Source organism: Talpa europaea (assembly GCF_964194135.1).
Source record: "Talpa europaea genome assembly, chromosome: 12".
NCBI classification, from domain to species: Eukaryota; Metazoa; Chordata; class Mammalia; order Eulipotyphla; family Talpidae; genus Talpa; species Talpa europaea.
Genome location: NC_140079.1, coordinates 22,402,019 through 22,424,584, shown reverse-complemented (window position 1 = coordinate 22,424,584; position 22,566 = coordinate 22,402,019). Strand labels below are relative to the sequence as shown.

The 22,566-nt window shown below is 39.1% G+C and overlaps 1 protein-coding gene across 4 annotated transcripts in view; it reads right to left on the bottom strand.

Annotated features, from left to right (window-relative positions):
- Positions 1-12,380: 12,380 nt before the first annotated feature.
- The window catches only part of JHY (junctional cadherin complex regulator), a gene marked incomplete at both ends in the record, with an annotated part of 48,351 nt that continues 38,165 nt past the window's right edge, over positions 12,381-22,566 (bottom strand). For 3 of the 4 annotated variants that reach the window (XM_084248840.1, XM_084248841.1, XM_084248843.1), the window contains 4 exons: positions 12,381-12,578; positions 14,148-14,276; positions 15,055-15,135; positions 22,157-22,448. In XM_084248840.1, coding sequence (XP_084104966.1) covers positions 12,381-12,578; positions 14,148-14,276; positions 15,055-15,135; positions 22,157-22,448 — 700 coding nt within the window. The remainder of the gene's footprint in view (positions 12,579-14,147; positions 14,277-15,054; positions 15,136-22,156; positions 22,449-22,566) is intronic. The other variant, XM_084248842.1, reaches the window with a different exon arrangement.

Here is a 22,566-nt window from a genome sequence, read left to right as displayed (position 1 = left end):
TGATGAAAATCAGAACTAGCTCAGAATCAGAGTAGGACCCAAACTTCTAACTCCTTGTTCATTTCTTTGCCCAATACATTTTTTTCTTCTGGAAACGAAGCATTATTGGCATTTTGTCTTTACCACTATATGAATCTCTCATTAACTTAGATGGTGTAGATGTGCCATTAAAAACAAAGCTAGTCTCTCTTCCCCCAGTTTAGGAAATGACAGCAGCGTTTTAAGGCAGGAGTTTTGGGCAAATGTTTTACTTGATTATAGAAAATAAGTGATTAGGAATAAGAATCTTTCTGGAAACCTGAAAGGGAAGGTGGATATTTTTATACAAGGGGAAAAAAAATCCCAAATTCTTCCAATCCCAGGAAGAACAGCTACTCTAAAAGATTTGAGAATCTTTAAAGTGAGTACTGTGTTTTGGGGGGAAGTTTTTAAACATTAAGTGAGATGTTAGCACAAACTTAAAAGCACCAGACATTCACTTTCTTCTGCATTCACAAGGAGATGCTAGAGCTTATTAGAGGTTTATGATGAACAGGTTAGGTGTATTTCATGACCTTTTGTCTTGAAAATGCAGGTAACTTGTGAACACCATTAGCATGATTGCTTGATTGATGAGTCTTGCAGTCCTCAGAATGATTGTCTTCTATTCACAAGCATTAAACATGGGAAGGTGCTCAATTGTCTTACCCTGGTCCTCTGTGGTGGTTCCTTCTTTTGGGCTACATTAGGTGGGCAGGGAAGAGCTCAGGCCTGTGGCAGCCACCACTCTGTGCCATGATTTTCTTTCAGACAGTATTCCCTGAAATTGGTAGCAAACAATTCAGTAGCAAAGTTCTCTTAGTTTTCCTTTCCTTTTTTTATACAAGGGGGTTAGTGTTGACAGTGGAGGATAGACACAATTTAGCTTCAACTTAATGTAACATGATAGCACTTTTTGTTTTTGGCCTTCAATTCTGATCAAAGACTCCATAGGCTGAAAAGATACTTTGTCTGAATTACCCAGGCTTTTGCCTCAACTCAGTTCCACTTGGTGAAGATCTGACAAAACCACGTTCATTATGATATATTAAAGCAAGACATACATAGGTCTGATTCTGAAGAGGTAAAAACATCTTAAAATAGCCAATTGGGCAAGTCATCATACATATAACTCAAAATGTAGTGAAGAAATTTTTCTGTATTTGATCCTAATGTTATTTTGGATGAGCTGCTCAGATTGTCAGAGTGGAACTCTTGGTGATATTTCTGCTCATAGGATCTAAGAACGTAAGAAATGGACAGCATGCCATCCAGCCTGGTGTTAGCTAATAAAGGCACTAAGAAATGACTAATTGGAATCCTTGACACCACTGTGCAAGAGAGAAGACTGGCTCTGGTTGATGTTGTCTGATATCTAGATATAGAGATATGAAGGCAAGCAGAATGCTTCTGGTACTAAGAAAATTGTGCAATAACCTATTTAGCTGAAGTATACCGACTCCCTGGTTTTCTGGAACTGGGCTTGATATATGTGCAAAAATAATGTATTAATTGAAATGTTTGTTATATTTTTGGTATAATATCTTAAAGAGGATGTCAGCAAGCTAAAATCACCCAATGTCTAGGAACCTGGATAGTAAAGGTGTGGAAAACAAAGGAATGGGAGCTTTATAGCTTGGAGAAGCAAAGTTTGGGAAGGGGTGGGGGGAAAAGATGAGCTATGGTATTTGTATCTGAAAGGTTATAGGATTGCTAAGAATCAAGAGGTATATCCGCTCCGACATGATAAAAAGCATAACGAGAACCAATGAGTGGTTTTAGGGAAGTCAATTTTGGAACATTTGAATATACCTTCTGCAGGCTAGGTTCATCAATAGAACAGGATCAATGCACACAGCACTAAGCACCTTACACTAGAAAAGTTTCAGCAGAAACTGGAAAGCAAAATATTTGGGATAATCTATTCTGGATTTCTCCCCTAGTGGGTGGTTGGGTTGGCTCTCTATTGTGTGTGTGGTTTTTTTTTTTTTTTCTGACTTGTAAGATTCTAGTACTCTGTCTTTTTTAAGGAAATTATAAGATTTAACTTATTAAAAATTATTTGTCATTTCACTAAGGTTAAGATTTCAGTTCATGTATTTGTTCAAATATATCCATAACAATTAGAAGAGGTCAGAGAAAAAAAGAATAGGATATTTCTCTATTCATGAAAGCCCCAAATATCTCATTCCCATAGTGAAAACAAAGTGAGGTTCCACAGAGTTCATGACCAAGATGCAGCCAGAAAGAAATCGTCAGTATTAGAAGAGACATGTGATAAATTCTAAGCCCGTTAGTTACAAGTGAAGAAATCAAGATCCAGACACTTGTCAATGTCAGATATACAATGGCAGAAACCAATTTTGATTATCAGACCTTATAAGTAACTCATATAAAAGTGACTGTAGGACTATTGTCATTGCATTATGTGGAGGAGACAATTTTGCATCCCAATTTTTGCTGTAAAATTTAGAAATGTTTTTAGTTGCAAAGTTACTAAATGTATGGGAAAACTTGTGTTGTAGAGCAATCTGAAACTTGAATTCACTTTCCTGGGAGATACTGAGTCCCTTAATTCCATTTTCATTCAAGCCAAGGTTGACTTGCACTTGTTGGGATGTTTTAGAAGAGCATATTTCTTTTCAATTTTATTTACTTCCCTCTCAAAATTCTGTGTGCACACCAGATAACCTTTCCTCCATGATTTCATTTGTATTATTCAGTGAGACTTCTTTTATTACTCTTTATAATGTCATAGAACCACAATTGGTTTCAGCATCACAGCCACTAAAAGACTTATATTCTCACTCTTACTTTTGCTAATGATTAGATGGCCGAGTGGGCATCTGAAAAATAAGGAAAGTCCCCAATAAATCAGTTAAGAGTGGTGAGGGGATGTGACATAAGAGAGAAAGAAGCACCTATTATGAAATCTTGGATGAAAAGCACAAAGGAAAATCATGGATTACAATAGAGACCTGAATATATCAGTTTGTTCCTTGTTGCAAACTGCACAGGACTGTACTGTAACAACATGGTTAACTAAAAGGTGAGGCTTGGTCTTGTACTTAAATCTCCATCATTACCGAGGGGTTATTAGTCTCTTTTGAAGGAATTTTTTTTTTAATGACTTTATGTTATTTTCACTTTGTCATTGTCCTGTTGCGTGGACTGCAACAAGACACGTGAGCCCTGATGAAACAGAAAATTTCATAGGACGCTCAGTTTTAATTGTTACTTTTTGTCCCTCTTATCTATCCTATCCCCATTGTCCCTCCAAGGTCTCGTTTCCTATTTGGTGACAAAGGTGATGCTATGTAGGGATGGTGGTGAGAAATTAAATTCACGGGAACCTTCTTGGAGATAAAGAATTGTTTATGATTCCAGTGCAGACTCTATCAGGGAAATCTACCAACCTCCTTGGAAGATTAAAAAAAAATTTTTTTTTTCAGTTCAATAAAGGCACATCTTATGAATATCTCTGCAACAATAAACAAGAGTTGTTGAAAAAGGTTAAATTACAATCTTTGGAATCATCTGAATATTTCTCACATCTGTTCTCTCCCTAACTACCATGGCTACAGATAATGGAGAACTAAGTGGACTTGCCAATATTCTAGCTGGAAATTAAAGAATGGTCAAATAGTGTTTGCTCTTTCTCAAATATTTGGGGTTGAGGAAAAAAAATGTAGGAAATTATGAGAATAAAAATTGTGGGCAGCTCTGTAAACTGAGTTTCAAATGAGAATAATTTACAAGTGGAAAAAAAAGGATTAATACTTCATGCCTGCTCTGCTCTTTTCCCAATCATTTTTTTTCAATCCCTAAAATTCTGATTTTAATTTTCAGGAGTTTTATAATTTACTCATGCACTCCATCAAAGAGTCAAATAGTTCTGCAATGGTTACTTTAAAAGGGACTAGGCTCCTATCTTCCCTGTTTTGGTTGATTATTTTGATATCTGCCCTCATGTTTCTAAACGGTTGCTGCTTTTTTGATGTTTCGCTTTCAGGAATTATCTAGAACATCATGCTATAGTTCTTTTGCTCCTCCTCTCACCTGACATGTGCATTCTCTCCATCTTTTCTTTCAATACTGTAATTTTGGCTCAATCATTATTATATGTATGTGTAATTCTCAGCTAAGCTGGGTCATCAACTATGATTTTTTAGTGTGAGACTTTTTTCTTTGGAATTAATACTTACTCTTAAGTTAGTCACAAATATATTTAAAATTAACTCCAAGGCCTCCTTGGTGGCACAAAGGTGTTAAGATATAACTTATGAAGCAGCCACTGCAGCCCCGGCCAGAGAGCTACCCACATGGCACAGCAGACCTCTCCTGACTTGCCCACTGCTCCTCTCAGCAGTGTATTTCGTCAGTCTGTCTGTTCTGTTCCCCACTCTGTCTCTGGTGAATCCTCTCACCACCAGTACCTCTGGCCTGTACCCCAGTTCTTGTATGCATAAATAAATCCTTAAAAAATTAACTCCAAATCTCTTCACCATTTGTCTGTTTTCCCATCCCAAGATACTGCATGTATTCTAATATTTCATGTTCCTGAACAAATCTCTCCCAGAGCCTTCTGGATTCTCTGTTAGTGTGTCTCCCCTCCCCTCTGTCCTAGGGATTCCTTTAATTTTACTCTGACTTCCTGTGTCTTCCTCTTTCATGGTTTACTCTCTTTTGGTGGGAGAGTCTTCTGTAGTTTCCTCATGTGTGTGTGAAAGATAAATGTTTCGAGGTCATCCTTGTTGAAAACATTCTTTAGTTTCATGGATTATTAGCATTTTGGCTAAGTATAGAATTTTAAGTTGGAAGTCATTTTTGGGTAATTTTGAATAATTTCGAAGGCAACCCTCAATTGATAATTAGCTTCCAGTTGCTATTGTGAAGTCTACAAACCGTTTTGATTTTTGTTTATGTATCCTGTTCTACTTTTTAATGTTCCTTTTTGATAGCTTGTAAAATATTTTGTAGTCAGTATACTGAAATTTTGCAATTCTGTTCCTTAATGGAGGTCTATTTCCACACATTGTTCTGGATATTTCATAGGCCTTTTCAGTGAAAACTCATTTCTTCCAGTCATGGGAAATTTTCTTGAATTAATTTTTTTATGATTTCTATTCCTCATTTTCTATGTTGGTTTTTCAGGGAAATCCTATTTATTTTATTTTTATCTTGTTTTTTACTTCATGGATTATCCTCTAATTTTCTCTTTGCCTTTTTGCTCTGCTTTCTAGGGAAATTGTCTCACTTTCTGACCTTAGAGTTTTTAATTCTTATTATCATATTTCTGATTCCCAAAATACTTCAAAATATCCTTACCCTCCTCTTTTAATGGTATCCTGCATAATATTTTCAGATGTTCGGAAATCCTTGATTGTCTGCTCATGTTTAAGTATGAGAAACTAAATGGCTAATGGGAATCTGAGTACCCAGGGAACTAGTTGACTGTGAGCTTTCCTTCAGAATAACATAGTTGAGTTTCTTGAGTTGGGGAATCTCTGAAGATAGAATTTTTAGGTCATTTCTTTTAGCTCAGTCAGATTCCCCAGGAAAGAATTTACCTTTTCGTGGTGGACAGAATATAGTATCTACACAAGCTGATGTTCAGTGATGCACACCTGAAAGAAAAAATAACTTTCCAAGCTCCTGTTTGTAGACAGATGAAGACCTACTGCTAAGGGTCTGGGTGCCCAGTAGTAGAAGAGGATGAGAATTCTCAGTATTCAGAACACATGGCCCAGTGCTGACTTTCAGTGCTTGCTTCAGAACAGCCACTTGTCCTTACAACAAAGGCACTGGAGTTTCAGAGACACCTATGCAGGGGGAGGGGGGGGCAGTAATTCTTCCTTTATCCCACCCTCACCCCTACTTCTAGAAGTAATTAACACGATCAAAAATTGAGCACATATCAAATTGATTTTGGGATTTCCCCTTGGCTAGTTTAGAATTTATTTTTTTTGGAATCAGCTAAATTTTTTTTTTATTTGTAACTCATTCATCTGCTTTCCAGATTGTTACTATTGTCCCTCCTGTTCTTATGTTTGTCTTTTAAAGTTCCCTTTTACCCGGCCTCCCTGGTGGAGCAAGGGGTTAAGTCTCAGCACAATGGAGCTATTGGCAGCCACTGCAGCACTAATTTGATACAGGCCAGGGAGCTAACGGATATGGCACAGCAGACTTCTCCTGTCTTGCCTGCTGCTCCCTTCAGCAGTGTATTTCTGTCAGTCTTCGTATTCTGCTCCCCACTCTCTCTGGTGAATCCTCTCACACCCCCCCACTTCCCCATCCCTCCCCTCCCCTCCCCAGCCTACCACAGGATGCATAAATAAAATCTTTAAAGAAACAAAATTCCCTTTTACCGTGGTTTCAATGGAGGCTTGCCAAGGGAGGGAAATAATGTATATATTTTCACTCTACCATATTTTCCTAGTAGTCTCAAAATTTGAATTTAATTTATTCTGACTTCTACAGTGAGTGAGAGAGGTATTGATCTTTTATCTTGATGTTTCTTTTATGTAACTGAATTTGTTGAGGCTCAAGAGAATTGCATTTTCATTGGAACAGATTCAAAGGCTGACTTTATTGTTAAAGCGCAGGGTAGCCTTTTCTACCTCTTATTCAGGGACCCATCACTTGGATATAACAGTTTGAGAACATTAGATGTTACAATTAGTCCTGAAGAATCTTTGTCTGGAGAAGGTCCTGACTAGTTTTATAGGATATTCTTATAGATTTTAAAGTGAGGGAGTTTATTTCATTTTCTTTGATCTCAGATTAATTTATAACTCAGGTCCCTGGTTCTGAGTAGAAAAACAGGATGAACAGAGAAAGCAAGACAGAGCTACAGATGCAAATACATACACACATGCACACACACTCACTGTGAAAGAGAATGATGCAAACAGGACAAACAGGACAGGGAGAATTGGAAGGTGATCAATTAAGACATTAAGTGTTTTGTGACACATGGACGCATCTGCATTTTGCTCGGATAACAAGGCCATCAGCTCATTTTCAGAGGGCTGCTGCCTTCTTCAGTTCAGTCCTCAGATCAAAGCAGAACTGTCTGCTTGCATTTTCCAATCAGAATGGGGATGCTAATTTATACCCCTTAATGTGCGATGGTAAGAGACTGCTTCAATTAACTGAATTCTATAGCCAGCAAAATAAAAGGTATACAAAAGAGGCGCAGGCTGGAAGAGCCAAAATTCTCATTAAATCAAAAGGTCCGGTATTCATTACCTCGTGCATCTGAGGCTAAACACTAAATGTGGGGATCATCAAAGGAGGTTTAATGGGTTAAATTGAGAATATAATCTAATTAAAATATTAGACATGGCTAAATAGTTCTTTGATATTCATCTAAAGGTTTCATTAAAAAATAGGTGTTTGACAGGAATCTAGAAAACTTAAATAAGGGACCAGGAAAAAGAATAACTATAAGAAAGAAAATATCAAAATCAACAAACAACTATGAACCAGAGACTCTCTATGGAGGGTGGGGAGCGGGGAAAGGAGGGCTTGGGGTCAAAATAAGGGGGTTGTAATTGTGAGGGGAATATAAAAATAAAATTTAAATAATAAAAAAAAATAGGTGCTTGAGTTTGTATGATAGGAGACTATCAATTTTAAGTAGAAAGAAAAAATTTCGGGACCTTCTCAGCACTGCTTCAAAGTGTCACCATTGTGTGGAGACAGAGGAAATAGGGATGCGTCACTGCCAGGTGATGGGTTAGAGAATTGAGATGAGGCCAATCAAGCTTCACGATAGTGATTTTGATGGTTGTCTGGGCGGCAAAAGAAGCCATAGAACTAATTTGGGGAATAAATCTACCATAGAGAAAAGAGAATACTTGGGGCCCATGTTACTTAGCATAAAGATCTATGTTAGTTTTATTTGCTGGATATTTATTTTCTTCTCTGCTTCCTTCTACTGTTTGGACAGTTTCCCAAAGGATAAGTGATTATGCTTTTTTTGGTTTTAAGTCTCTGGAGTTATTTCCCCCACACTCAAATTTGCACCATAAGGTTGCCTATTTAAATATCTCTCACACGAGGTCCACAGCCTGGTGACCAAGGACACCTTGAGAAGCTGTCTTGCAGCTGGTGTCTATGGGCTGGCAACTCAATAAAAGATATTTGTGAAATCTTATCTTTCCAAGGCTTCATAGATATATTTTCCTGAAATGCTCCCATCATTATAAAGCTCTCAATCTGTTAGGGCTGTTTAGTAGTGAAAGATCATTTATTCAGCTTATTGAAAATTAATTACTTAGATGGCTCAGGTTTGCAGGGGGAAATGAAAAGGCAATGGAGAGGCAGCAAGGGAGATAAATTCTGCCCACCAAATTCTTTTTTCCTCTCTTCATAATACCCAGGGAGCCCCATATTGAGGGATAGAGAGCTGAAAAACGATTTATTTTGTATCTTGTTGCATCTTGTAAAGTGAGGTTTTCATAACATTTTGGGAAGACCCTAACCTTCCAGTCATTTCAGGGAATCAAAATTAAGTAACCAAACATGAAAATGGGAATCTGTAGGACTAGAATATAAAAAAGAGGGAGAAAAGAAAAACTTGCCATCCATGCATAACCTTTTGCTTTCCATTGACCAGATGTTCGCTTAGGAAATTGAGATGTTTTATGTTTTCTCTGTACCTTTGTGAGAAAGATGTATGGCTGTGCTTAACAAAACTAGAGGGAGAGCAGAAATGAATACTGTATTTAGTCTGCAGGCATTGGATGAGGAAACCATTTTGAATATCAGACTTTTAGCTACCCTGAGATCCTATGTATATAATAGTAAGTAGAATAAATATCTAAATAAAAATTTTATTAGACTACATGTTTCTCCATTATTTAGCCTTTTGTAATGTACACATTTTGTTTGACAATATAGACAGCTTCCTATCGTTAGGGATGGGAGGTGCAGTGAGGTATTATAGAGACACAAAATCCACAATAATTACAACTTTTCACCCTGAGCTATGGTTTTAAATTCTTTACTCACTGGAAAAACACTAACCAGCAAAGGGAATATTTACAAGTTGTTTTTGTTTTTAACTGTTCATAACGGAAGCTATGGAAATGCACTGAGTTTTAAGGAGGAGAGACCCCTGTTCATCGTAGGAATATCTGAGAGTTAGATGAAATATGATTTATTCTTATTCTAATAGGGAAAGATAAATCTTGAAAAAACAAGGTGTATTTAGGGAGTCCCTTTGATTTTTTTTTTTTTCCCTTAAGAACTTTATATTTTCAAATGCTGCCTCTAACATAAGGGTAATGCAGGTTTTGAAGCACATCTTGGCAAGAATGAGCTAAACTTGCCCTGATATCTGCAGACTATCACCTACATTCAATTCATTTTCTGCTGTTTTTCCATAAGTAATTAAAAGAGAATCCCCCTTGAGTTTATCTAGTCTGCTATTGTCGACCATTTGCTATCAACTCTAGGTTCTCAATTAGCTTCAGTGTTATTATAATTACTGGATGTGTTTGCAAACAACTCCCAGCTAATAACTGTTGGGATGAAGAGTCATTTTCTCACTGTAGACTAGACCGTGCTCGCTTATGCTTGCTGTGATGTTTTGACAATCATTCATTAACCAATAATAAGGCCCCAATTGGAACGATTAGGCATCATGTCTTTGCTAGGCCTACCTTTTATATTGTTCCTCAATATTTTCTTTCCTTGAGTTGGTTTCTAGATAATTCCCAAGAGACCCCTTACTATACAAAACAACTGTCATGAAGATGGCTGTCATTAAATGCAGCTACTTGTGAAAAAAATCTCCCTGTAAGAGGATGCTCTTGTTGGAGACTTGAGGTGGAAAAACACCATAAAAAGGAGGCTAGAATAGGAGAGGATATGTGGTTTAAAGGTCCTTTATTTACACCAACTTCTATGGAGATTAGGCAGATTAGGCACTAAGTCTCTGTGACAAATAGAACATCTGGTCAAATACAGGTCCTCCATCATTAAAATCACACACAAACTTGAAGTTCCCTTCTAACAGGCAGATTGTACTTCTTTAAAATATGAAGCAAGTACCATAAAAATTGATCATGAATCCACTTGGATCTATCAAATATCAATATTGTTATTAGTATAATTTAAAGGAGCAAAAAGGTATAGGTGAAGAATCTTAAGCCCATCCTGGTATAGCTGAGGGATGTTCTGACATGGAATCCCACCACTGGGATGACTTGGGGCTAGAAAAAAGCCCGTTTGGATCCATTTTTTTATTTCAACCTCAAACTTTCAGCAAATATGTCTTTCTTTTTTTAAGGATTTGTAATTTTAGATACCGCCTATTACTTTCAATGTGCAAGAACTCTTGATGTTTTAGAGTTTTATATACTAGATGATAAGGACTTGTAGTAATAAAGATCCTGTGTAATGTTTGACATCAACTGAATCTGCTAAGGATGGATTCTTCTGCTAAGGATGGATCCTTGACCTGCTTCTGCTAAGGATGGATTCTTGACTGTATGTGTGAAAGTGCCTGAAGGATTTCAAAATGCTTAGGCTAACTGAGAAATGATTATGGGAAGGCTTTTAATACTCTGGAAAAAAAATTGTACATGGAGTCTTTTATTAGGCAACATCAGAGTTGCTTTATTAATGTCTCATAACTTTATCAGTGTAGTGATGAAGTTGCTGGATGATACGTGTTTCAAATATGATAGAGTAGTACATATTTCTAAAAATCAAATTTGATGGAAGTTCAGGGCCAGAATTGAAATTCTTAACGTTTTCATTCCTCTTGCTTGGAAAAACCTCTTCCATGAATAATTAGGTGTGAAAGATTGGCGTGTAGATCAGTTACTCTCCCGTAACTATCAGTAGGACTGACCATTTCAGAGTCATCTGTCCTTTCTTGACATGTTTTCTCTTCTGAAAAATTGGCAGTCGGGTAAGAAAAAAACATTCCAAGCTCTAAATCTTTTTAAGATCGTCTAATAGAAATGGAATATTTAAGCAGTTTACCCTGCCCCTTTAAGTATGAAAATGTGGAAATCTCTATCTGTACTATTTTATCTTCTGGAATAAGTTTAAATTTAAAAGCACTTAGGAAAAAAAATTGTTCTATCTCATATTTCTAAAGTCTTCGCCATGTACCCTGATGGTTTTTTCCTTTTTTTTTTTTTTTTTTTGCAAATAGCTGTTTGGAACAGCGTGGGCAGTGATTTTCCTAAAACAAGTCTTCAGAACTAATATGATCTTCTAAATATCATTGGAACATTTCACTAGTTTTCTATTCACTTTCAGATACTTATTATCTTTCTAGAACTGCAATTCTGCTTGCTTCCATCTTTAAGAGAAAGTTAGATAGCAGGAACTTGTATACCACAACATGGTATATGTAAAATGAGACAACATAAGAGTAAATCTCCAAACTATGCCACTTGTATAGGTAAACAGATGTGTCCTAAGTTATTAAATCTGATTATTTCTGGATGTGACCATCTAAGAATGCAATAGAACATGTAACAAAAAAATTAAACCCTCCAGCTATTTTAAGACCTGGAAATTTTACAATGTTCAGTTCCAAAAGATGAAGAAAAGTAAAGCAATAGTCAGCAGTAAATTGTGGAAGGTTTTTGTCTTACCTACTCTTCTTTTGTGTGATAGCACACATTTGACAGCTTACGAGTGTGATGGCAAGATGCCTAGCAGATTTGTATACTCGGAGTAAGCCACTTGGAGAAAGTAGCTCCCAGGGTGCCTGAGATGGGTGTTTCTGGACATGTTGGAAGATTCCTGGGGAATGTCTTGATGCTCTATTTGGAAAACATTGGGATTTGATCCACTTGAACAGGCACATCTTGATGTACCTGTTATGTTTTCAATCTTATATATAAACCCTTTGGTAAATCTAGAAATATTTTAGAAATGGTATCTCAAAATCGACTGGGAATTAGCCCAATTTGAGTTCCTGTTAGTAGAAACTGGAGTGTTTTTACTCATTTTTCCTTATCAAGAGGGTGAAAGAGAAACACAAGTAGATGAACTTATTCTTTGGGCAGCTTCATAGTTTTCATTATTCTAAGGAAGGGTGGAGATAGTTTAAGAAATCAAAAGATTCATTATAAAACAATAGGCTTTATTCCCTACTTCTTCAGGCCAAATTTTAACTGATTTGAAAATAAATACTTAAAAAAATTTCTTCCTAGAAAGTAAGTATGACACCATAAGAGAATAGGGCCCTTATTTTAAATCTTACACGAATTGAGCATGGACTGCAATTATGGTGATAATAGGTCATCTCCCTCCAAGCAGAGTGGCTGGTTGGAGTTTCTTTACTGCACATCCATTTCCAGGAGTTTGGTCTCCTCTGCATGTGTTGCCTATACAATGTGAAGCACTTTGAAAGCGGCCACAGCCTGCTTTTCCCTTTCATGTCTGTTCTGTAATATTTCCAGCAGTGAGATTTCTGGTAAAGTTTCTTCTTTTCCAGCATAGTTTGGATTTTTCTTTTCCTTGGATGTTTGATCCGTCAGATTTGACGGTTTGGGTTTGGGGATCGTCTTAGCATATTCCAAAGCCTAAAAAAGCATAAAGGGAAAATTTTATTTGAAATGGGAAGTGCATCTTGGATTCCTTAAATTACATCTAGTCTTAGGAAAATAGACGGTTGCTACAGTAACATACTATAAGACGTAGGTGGAAAGGGAGATCAAATGTAAAATGTGAGTGATGCAACAGAACACAATTTAAACAAAAGAAATTAGCCACATGACCTTATGCTGTGGGGAAAAAGCAGGAGTTGCAGATTGATGCATACAATGGTGCCTGATATTTTCTTTATAAAACTGAGTTTTTGATCAAGTGTTTGAAAATAGGTGTCTCATGGATATGATTTGCTTAGCTTCTGGGAGTAATACAGAATTTCTTAGGAGATATTATACCTTTCCATCCAAAAAGAACTTTTTACAGCTTGAGACTAAAAGACATTGTGGCAGTGATATAAAACTGAGCCGCCATCATCACACCAACTATTCTTGTTTCTAGGCTCTTAGAATGCTGCAACATACATTTTGGAGCCCTGAAATGATTTCTTTAATGTATTTACAGAAACCTGGATATGCAAAAAAGGCAGTTTTGTTTCCTCCAGTGATGTGAGTTCTGAATTACAATACAAATGAGATCATAATATCTAAATCTCCCTTTATGTCAGCATGATATTTTAATAAGTTTATTGAAAGCTGTAATAAGAATAGGTAGTATATTGAGGTCCTGGAGAAAAAACTCCAGACTTCTCTGTGTGGAGGTGACTTCTGTAGGAATTTCTAATCATAGACTTGTTGCCTTGAATCTCTTCATGAAAAAATTAAGGAGAAAAAAAAGAAAAAGTGGCACCATGGAAACTCCAGTGGATTGAGGTCTTCAAGGTCTGAGGAAGAAAGGCAATAGGGAGGAAATATGATGGTCTGTGAAAGAGAACACGGAGTACAAATTCCTAAAAGAGTCACTTGTCCCTCATGCAAAGGGTCCCATGTCCTTAGTGGGACGGAGGCAAATCAGCCACATTCTGTCTCCCTTGTAGAGCGTATTTCCTTCACATCACCACTTGTAGTCTGATGACATCTGAGCAGGAGAACATTCTGTATTTGCTGAAATCACTTTTCTTGGGTAGAGGAATCTATATAGACAATCCCTCTGGAAACAGATAGGGGAACTTGAACTTGAGAGAAACAATGAAAATCTTTGCTTATAAGTACTCAAATAGCCAGTAGGCATGGATTTCGTTAAAATTTATTTCATGATAGAGCAGGAAATGGATAGCTAATCAGGATGATTAGTTTCTTCTAAGAAATCACCATATTCATTGTGTGTGTGACAAACATGAAATACTATACTTGGAAGGAAACACGCTGAGGACTAACAACAGTAGCAAATATCAGAAAAACATAAGGTTCACCTTCAGCATCATTTGTGTGTACGTGTCATTTTTACATTGACATCCATGAATGTCGAGTAGCTGCAGGAATGGCAATAGCTAAAACATCCCTTGTGTTCAGTATAAGCTGGGGGACCTTGTTAAATGATGAGGTAACAGAAATTTTCTTTTCATTCCAATCGAAAAGACAGCTGCTTCGGTGAGAATTTCTTACCTTCTGCCGGGGGATGACAGATTTATTTTCGGTTTTTGCTGTTTGTGGCTTTGAAAGAATGGATAGTGTCCTCATGTTGTGCTCCTTCACCTGCTTTGCATATTCCTTTTGCTGTATTAATTTCTGCATCTGTTTAGAGAAACAAAGTTACAATGCCTCCCAGGTCCAGTTTGAGCCTCTTTTCTCTATTTAAAGTGACCCTCATTGTAGTGGAGAGGCACATTGTACCAGCACAAGGGGGAGCAAAGGGGTGGCCACATGGAAGGAGGCGGCAGTGAAATGGTTAAATTCCTGTTCCTCTTCGAAAGGGTCTCTCGGAGGGGGACCGTCACTGCAACAGCACAGCCAGTGTTCCCTTAACAGTGGCTAAATCACTTTCAGCCCCTTCTTTGTTGCATTTACCCAATTTATTTTCATTTTTGCTTCCAACTTTGAACTATACTCTCTTTTTATGCCTTGAGTGCAACTGCAGTTAAAACACATTAAATGAAGATCTCCTTTCACTAGAGGAAAGAGAATAAAGTGGATGCACTTTTCATGGGTTGGGAAACTCTTACCCTAAGTGTCTTCTCTGTAGCCACTCTTCAAAATTACCAAGATAACTCTATTGGGAAAGACCAACAACCCTATAACATACACATCTCTTTTCATGTACACGTGGCCCTCTTTTCTGTTTGGGCCTTCAAAACTAAAAGGTGGATCCATAAAGCCACATTGGCTAAGTAATTTCATTTCATGGTAAAAGGAGTGTCTGGGTCTCTCTAACCAATGCTGTTGCAGAAAGGTCTCTATTCAGAGCGAGACATTTGAATTAGGACTTTGTTACGGGGGGCGTTTATATTCAGTTTTGCTAAAGGACAGATGGGCAAAGCCCAGTGTGAGGCTGTTGTATGAACATCACACTCACTTTGTCTCTGATGGACTCAAGGTCAGGTCCAAGGCCTCCAAGCTTCACGTCTCTTTTCTGATACCCTTTCAGCTTGGAACTCTAAAAATACAATCACAGAGACAGTTTCTTCTAAGGACCTGGATGTCCCAAGTTGTCACAGCCACATAAGAAAAAGTTAAGGGAGAAGGAAGGACAGCAAGTCGCTGTGGACTGTGGAGAGTGGGTGCCTTTCCCAACTATTCTTCCATTGTAATGGTAGTTGTGTGTAGCTGGTTAGTTAACATGTTTGACTTTTCCACTTCTGCAATAAAAGTAAATTCTAACAATTATAAATAAACATTTCAAGTGAGTCAAGAGCTGTTTTTTTTTTTTTATTAACATTATAAACGGAACACACACATCACCCCTTTGAGTGGCTGCTGTTACTATTATGCTGAACATGTTAAATGGCTTTTTTTTTTTTTTAAAGATTTATTTATTTATACATGCACTGGGTACAGTCAGAAGTGCGGGAGGGTGAGGGAATTCACCAGAGCCAGAGCGGGGAGCAGAGCAGACAGAAGGACCGAAGTACACTGCTGAGGGGAGCAGCGGGCACTACAGGAGAGGTCTGTGCACCATGTGGGACCCTCGCTGGCAGCCGGGGATCGAACTAGCGCTTCAGAGGCTGTGGGCCTTAAATGGTTTTCTTGGGAGAAGCAATGGAATGAATCAGGTAAGTATACTGCTTCAAAAGAGAAGCCCTATCTAATGATGTCAAAAGAAAGTAAACATTTAGGGGTTCAAAAGAGAGTGCCCTGTCTAATGATGTCAGAAGAAAGCAAACATTTAGGGGTTAAGAGTCTAGGGGTTAATCATTTAGGGGTTAAGGTCCACTGAGAAACTAATTTTATACAGTGTGATTTTTGGATATTTTGAGGAGTACAAATAATCTCATATAACTTCCAGCCATTGCAGATTTAAAGGGAACAGAGTGACCTCTTGAGGCAATTTAATTACTGGGTTAGGACATGAGCAGAAATAAGCAGGAAAAATGCAAATGGTCTCTCCTGACTGTAGCATAAAGGTGTTTCCCCAAACTGCTGCGTTCGATATTAAAATCGACTTGCTACTTGCAGCAGATGCCCTTGTGAGGAAATCAAATCTTTTTTTACTTTGAGTTTGTGAATTCATTTGGTTTCCTTCCTTGGGGAGGGTAGGAAGGATAGGACCAAAGAGATGGTTAAAATGAAAGGATTGACCTTAGAGCACATTTAAGTTGGAGGTGGGGATGGAGAAAGAACAGCCCTGCTGAAGACTCTGCACCGTAGGCAGGCTACACCCCAGTAGTGCTGATGATGAAGATGGTATTTTTCTAGATTTTGTAAGCTCCTGTTCATTAAGTCTTAAGATATGCTGTGCAGCTAGCATGCCTTTTATAAGAATTTGGCAGAGATAGTCCAGAGACTTAGAAAATTTCAACAAGAGATGTAGTTACTGAAGATTCCCAACCCTTAGAAGTGAACCTATACAAACATGAGCGTATGGAGACATGTGTGTACACATTTGCCGCATGAACCATTATAATGATGTGTTTCTACCCACAATGGCCTACTGACTGATACCCAGAGGTCATACAGATGAGCTTCTCTCTTACTGTTTCCCACTGTGGAGGCTCAGAACCTCTGAGCCCTAGCCCAAGAGGCATGAGTGCAAGTTTGCTGGAGTAGGTTGCAGGTACATCTCGGAAAGCTTTTACTTGGGCTGGCACAGCCCCTCCCTGTCTCTCCCTCCCCTTTATCTCATTTCCAATGTGGAAGTGATTCCTTAGAGATGGAGCTGCAGCAATAATTTTAAAGCCAGGAAAGAAAGAAAAAAACAACAAAGGAATCATACAAGCACAGATTCTGATATTTTGAGCTATGGAACCACTAGTGCTTGTAACTACCTATTTGTGGACTCCTATGTAAGAAGAATGAAACCCATAGATTTTTCCATATTTCAGAAAAGAGGCATTAAGGATTCATGCCTTAGGTTTATTCACAAACATATCTAGTCTGCTGAGTTCAAGAGCTTGATTTTTCAGAGATTGCATTATTTAAAATGCTCCTCTTCATATGTGTTTGTGGTTGAGCAAAAACATCCTTATTTCTTAAACAATTGATAGCAGATCTCTAAAGAAAGGCTCAGCAAATCCAGATCACACAGTCATCAGAATTAGTAGTTCTTGTTTTTCCAGTAAAAATGGCAGATTCTTTCCCTAACCCTAATGGTGGCCACTATGGATCACAGGGGCTGTGACCCTCCAGGAGCTGACCCAGCACAGTCCTGTGGGAAGGTCTGCGAAAGGAGAGACCCACGGCAGGAGAAACGGTGGCATCCACCATGACTTCTTTTCTTCATGACCTTGTTTCTTAGCATGAGCCTACATCTTTGATGATGCTGTAAATGGTCACTCTGTGACTTGTAGCTGAAAGCAACATCTCAGATGCTTTCTGTACTGCAAGGATGAGAAATTCTAGAAATAGAATTACCTGACTAGAGAACGTTAAAGATTTATAGTCAAAACTCTTTCAGTGTATCTAATTCTAAAAGGTAAGAGAAAATTCTTTCTAAAACCTTTGGACTCAAATCATCATATTCTTAGACATAAATTTTTTTTTAAAGGAAAAGTCCATCGAAGGGCATTTCAAAAAGAAATCCTTTAAGAAGAGGCATTGTATGTAGTAAAGTCACTCTGGCAGCTTCCTGTCCTCTACCTCTCTCTGCCTATACTTCTATAAAATTGTCCACCACCTAGAAATATTTTTCTCCACTAACCAGTTGAGCGTTACACCATTCTAGTGTATTTCCTGTCATTAAATGCTTTTTTTATGCATAATGTTCTTTTGTCTCATTTGGTTTATTTTTTAGCTATTCCTCTAAATTCCAAACATTTGAGACATGTATTGTTGATGGGCTACTGGTAGTTTCTTTGAGATAAATGAAGAGAAGTGGAGTGATTGAGAAAAAGTGATAAATGTTCAAGGTTGTTCAAGGTCATACTGAGCACTGCCATTAGTGATGTATACCAGTGCTCATGTTGTCCAAACCTTGATCACACTGTGTATTACCCCGTTTGAAAAATCCTTGCTCATTTTTAATAGGTGAATGAATGCAGAGATCGTATTTTTCACATTTGGAAATTGATTCTTTCTCTTCTGCCATCTGTACCGCTGGTTTGTGACCGCTCTTACTAGCTGCCAAAGTAAACTAATAATGAGAAAGAATGTAAGAACCTTGCTCCTAGCCAAGACATAAATCCAATTTGACCAAAACTGATGAGAATGAAATGATCACTGCCCAGAAATCACATCCTTAGTCTGAAGCAGCTTAACGTTGAATTATTCCACCGACTTGCAAGACATCGTGAGGCATGAATAATTGCTCATTCCTGACCCCCCTCCGTTCTTAGACTGTCAAGGTCTTGACTATCCGGCCAAGGTCTTGACTGTCCTAGGAAAACAGAGCCCAGGATCTAGCAGTACATAGTGACCTGAAGAGAAGGATGTGGTTAAAAGGGGCTATTTCTAAATGCCATGGACTCCCTAGCAGGATGAGCTACTTCTAGCAACGAGACATTTCTCCAAGGAGAGGATGACTCCTGGCGGAGTTTGTTCTGGATGACTGGCAGTGAAAAATCCTGGATTTACTTAAGTTTAGCTCAAGTAATCTTGATTGGTTCTCAGCCCTGCAATTTTGTTTGATCTCTTTCCACTGAGACTTTCCTAACCGCTTTATCGAGATATAATTCATAGGCCATAACAAATGAAGTTGCACAATTCAGTGGTTTTTAATAGATTCTTCAAGTTGTGCAAACATCACCACAATCCAATTTTAGAACATTTTCATCACCCTTAAAAGAAACCTTGTCCCCATTATCACTGTCCCCACTCCACCTCCAGCCCTAGGCAACCACTAATCTACTTTATCTGTTCAAAAGGCTTTTATAGTAAAATAATCCAGGGAATTTACTTTGATTTACCTCTCCTTGGCTGTTAGGAGATTAAAAGGTCACAATAGCATTATGCCAAAAAAAAAAAAAAAAAAGAATTTAGCAATGATAGTCCCATTAGGTCTCCAAACACAGCAGGGAATCATAGACATGTCCTCAACAAACCCCTTAGGGAGGGGATCACTGTTAGTCTCTGCAGGAGATGCACCCTAGCTGTCCTCACCCAGCCCTGGGACCATCTGAGGATTACCAAGACCAGGCCTGCCCCCTCCCACGGCGCACCATAGATTGCTTTAGCGCAGGATGCTACAGGACAGTCCTCATGGAAGGCTTCAGGCAGCAATCAACCACACCTCTCAATACAGAAGTGAGGTTTTTATTGTAAACTTGGAGTAGCGTGTGCCTGCATCGAAAATGACATTGGCTGTCTTATGGGAACTTGTTTCAACTCTGAAATATTGTGCCCTGCTGCAGGGGGGGACACCGCAGGGCTTCACTCCAGAACATTCCTCAGATGTGTAAGTGAGACAGTTATTCAAAAACAGGACAAAAAACAATGCCTCCAGTCCCAGGGACCAGCCAGTAAAGGAAATTTGCTCTGTGGTTGCTAAACTTAATCCAAATAAACCTCTTCTTAGAAGCAGTCAAGCAGCAATTGCCAGATTGTCTGTGAGCACAAACACATGAGTTAATTACTGCAGTCCAGCTCAGCATGGCCAGCACAGAGAAGTCCTTAAGCTGTGATTTTTGTGGCGGGTGGTGACAGATATTTTTATACTGTTTGTCATCCCTTGGCCTGCGTTGATTTCGCCCTGCCTAATGTCTGGATTTTCTGGCGATGGACAATGCTTAGTATTCATCAATCAGCCACCACAGAACTGCCAGGAGAGAAGGAAGGGCGCTGGGGCCTATTATCTTCACAAATCCTCAAATTTTTAATGTGATTCAAGTCAATTCCCTTGGAAACCAAAAGATTGGTTGTGACCAGCAAATGGGCATGACCTGGCTAATGATTCCCTCTGCTGGTGCCCCGGCTACCTGCTGTCCCTTACAAATAGCTCACTTCTAAGTCATTTTAGCTTCTGGAAGAACTTACAAGACAAAGAGTGCTTCTGTGTGTTTTGTCAGATGTAGGCTGGAGGCATTAGAACAGGAGAGGGGAGACTTTGGGATTGTGACATTCCTGACAGAAAGCAAGTAATTTTCTAAGTTGGAAGTGGATTTGGGAAGCAGAAACTGGATGTCCTCTCTCTTCCCCTTCCCACCCTTGCTTGTAGATTTCTGGGGACACATGCTGTCTCTGCCACGTCCCCCCTCTATTCTCAGTAAGATATGAATTCAATGGCTAAGAGGAGGTGGAGGGAAATTTAATTGATGTCCATTATTTGCTAGGGGCCAAGTGGAGCTGTTGATATTTTATTATCACACCAGATCTACAAAAAGGACAATTCTGATTGTGCCTCTGAGGAAACAGAGCTCCGGTGAGTTAATAACTCGCCCATATCACCGAGTTATTAAGAGGTAGAACAGAGATGAGAACTTGGGGATGGCAGAGTCCATGACTTCCCCTAAACCCTGCTCACCGAGAAGGGTTTAAAAGCTTGTGTTTTCAACAAGCCATATTGGCAAGAACCCTCAATTAGGAGGTTTTCTTCTGAGGTAGTGTGTTCAAGCTGTGCTTTAGGTCCTGGCAGTACATAAGCTCCTAGTGAACAGGCCGTCCTCACCTGAGAACATGGTTCCAAAGTGCTGAATACATTTCCCTGTAGGAATAATATTGATAGCATGCATGGTGTCTGGCTTCCCGGTCTAGTCTATAAAACCTATTTAGGAAGTACTTGAAGCTAGTACTAAGCATGCCTCAGAACCCAACTACCATGTGGTGGTTTTGGTGAAAAAAAAAAAAAATTATGATCCTAGAAACACCATTTCCTCTTATTTATTGTGAAACTGAGGATTATTCCATCTTCAAGCTGCTGATAGTGGTTTCCATGGCCTGGACAAGGATTAGGGACCCTAGCAACATGGATGGCTGAGGGAACAGGGACCCTAGGATGGGTTATGTGGGTAGCTGAGGTGGGTGAGCGAGTTCTTGGCTGTATGTCTGAGGTCATAGTGCAGCCCTGAGCCAGTCCTCCTTGTCTTCCCTATGCTGCAACCTACTGCCCATTCTAGTCTAGCTTCCCCCTCAAGGAGAAGACAACTCTTTTTTCTTTGTCCAAAGCTCCCTATTAGTGTCCCCTTTATTCATGATCCTTTTGCCTCGTATCCTCTTACCCCAGCACTTAGGCCTCCATTTCAGAATCTCTTACTGGGAAACCCAAGTCACCGCAGGCCTTTTTCTTCCAGCCAGGTCTTTCCTTGTTGCCCTATAAAACAGACTACATTTTGCACCTTCTCCTTACTGTTTTCCTCCTTGCAGAAAATCATCTTTACCAAGGAGTTTTTATTACCTGGAGAAATAAACCTCTGTTTCTTCCTGAAAACATTCCATTTTGTGACCTTGTCCCTCATCTCCATATTCCCCTTACAAACCAGAAGAGCTAATGGAAAAATTTGTTCACAGAGGTGCTAGTGATGGTGAATCTTATCGCAGACAGAGAAACTCAGTAAAGATGAGCCAATGTTTCAGAAGAAAGCTAAGTCATTGCTCTCCTTAGTATTCGTTTTATTGTAGGAGCTGAGGTGTGATTATGGTCAAGAGGAGCTCTTGGGGAGGGGAGAAGAGAGAGACAGAGGGAGATAAGGAAGATGGCAGTGGCAATAGGGCATTTTGCTCGTTCGACCCTCTTCTTGGGAGTGAGAATGCATCTGGGGTGACTCAGCCTAGATGGGGTTGAGATGGGGTATGGGGTCTTTCCTGAGAGTGTGATGACCCAAAGGAGGACCAAGCCTTTCTGCTAATACAGACCCTTCCTGAGATAAGGAGGTGGAGATGGGCATCTGTGGCAGCAACAGCTTCCAGGAGGAAGAAAGAGACTCGAGGAAGTAGCAGGGTCTCCAGCAAGGAAGTTCCTCAGGACCTTGGTCCACCCGGAGTGGCAGAGACTGTGAACGCACCCACCAGCTCCAAGGCTTAGAGCAAGGGGAATGTCAACCAGAGTGCTCCCCAAATTAAAAGGTTACTTGATAAAAATGCTTCCATACCTTAATGCCGCTTCTTTTCCTATGCTTTTTTCCCTTTTCCAGTTGTAACAGATAGCCTTCAGAATTGCTACGACTAATTTTCACTTGGTTCCTTTGGCTTCTTTCTGAACTGAGCCGGGACTCACTCTCTACCCTTGACAGAATAGGTGGGAATGTGATGCTGGATGAGGCCCCGTCGCTGGGCTGCACCTCCGTCAGCTGCATCAAGGCCTGCTGGTGCTGCTCCATGATCTCGGCCAGCCGCGAATCTGGAGACGCTCTAGCAGGTTGGTCTGAGGTTGAGTGGAATTTCCTGACGGGATAAAAAAAGTTCAGATCTGTTACTACAACCTGGATACGTATAATGATCAGATAAATGGTCCTAAAGTGATTTATGCCAATGTATTTCTTGCTCCCCAGATCAAACGAAT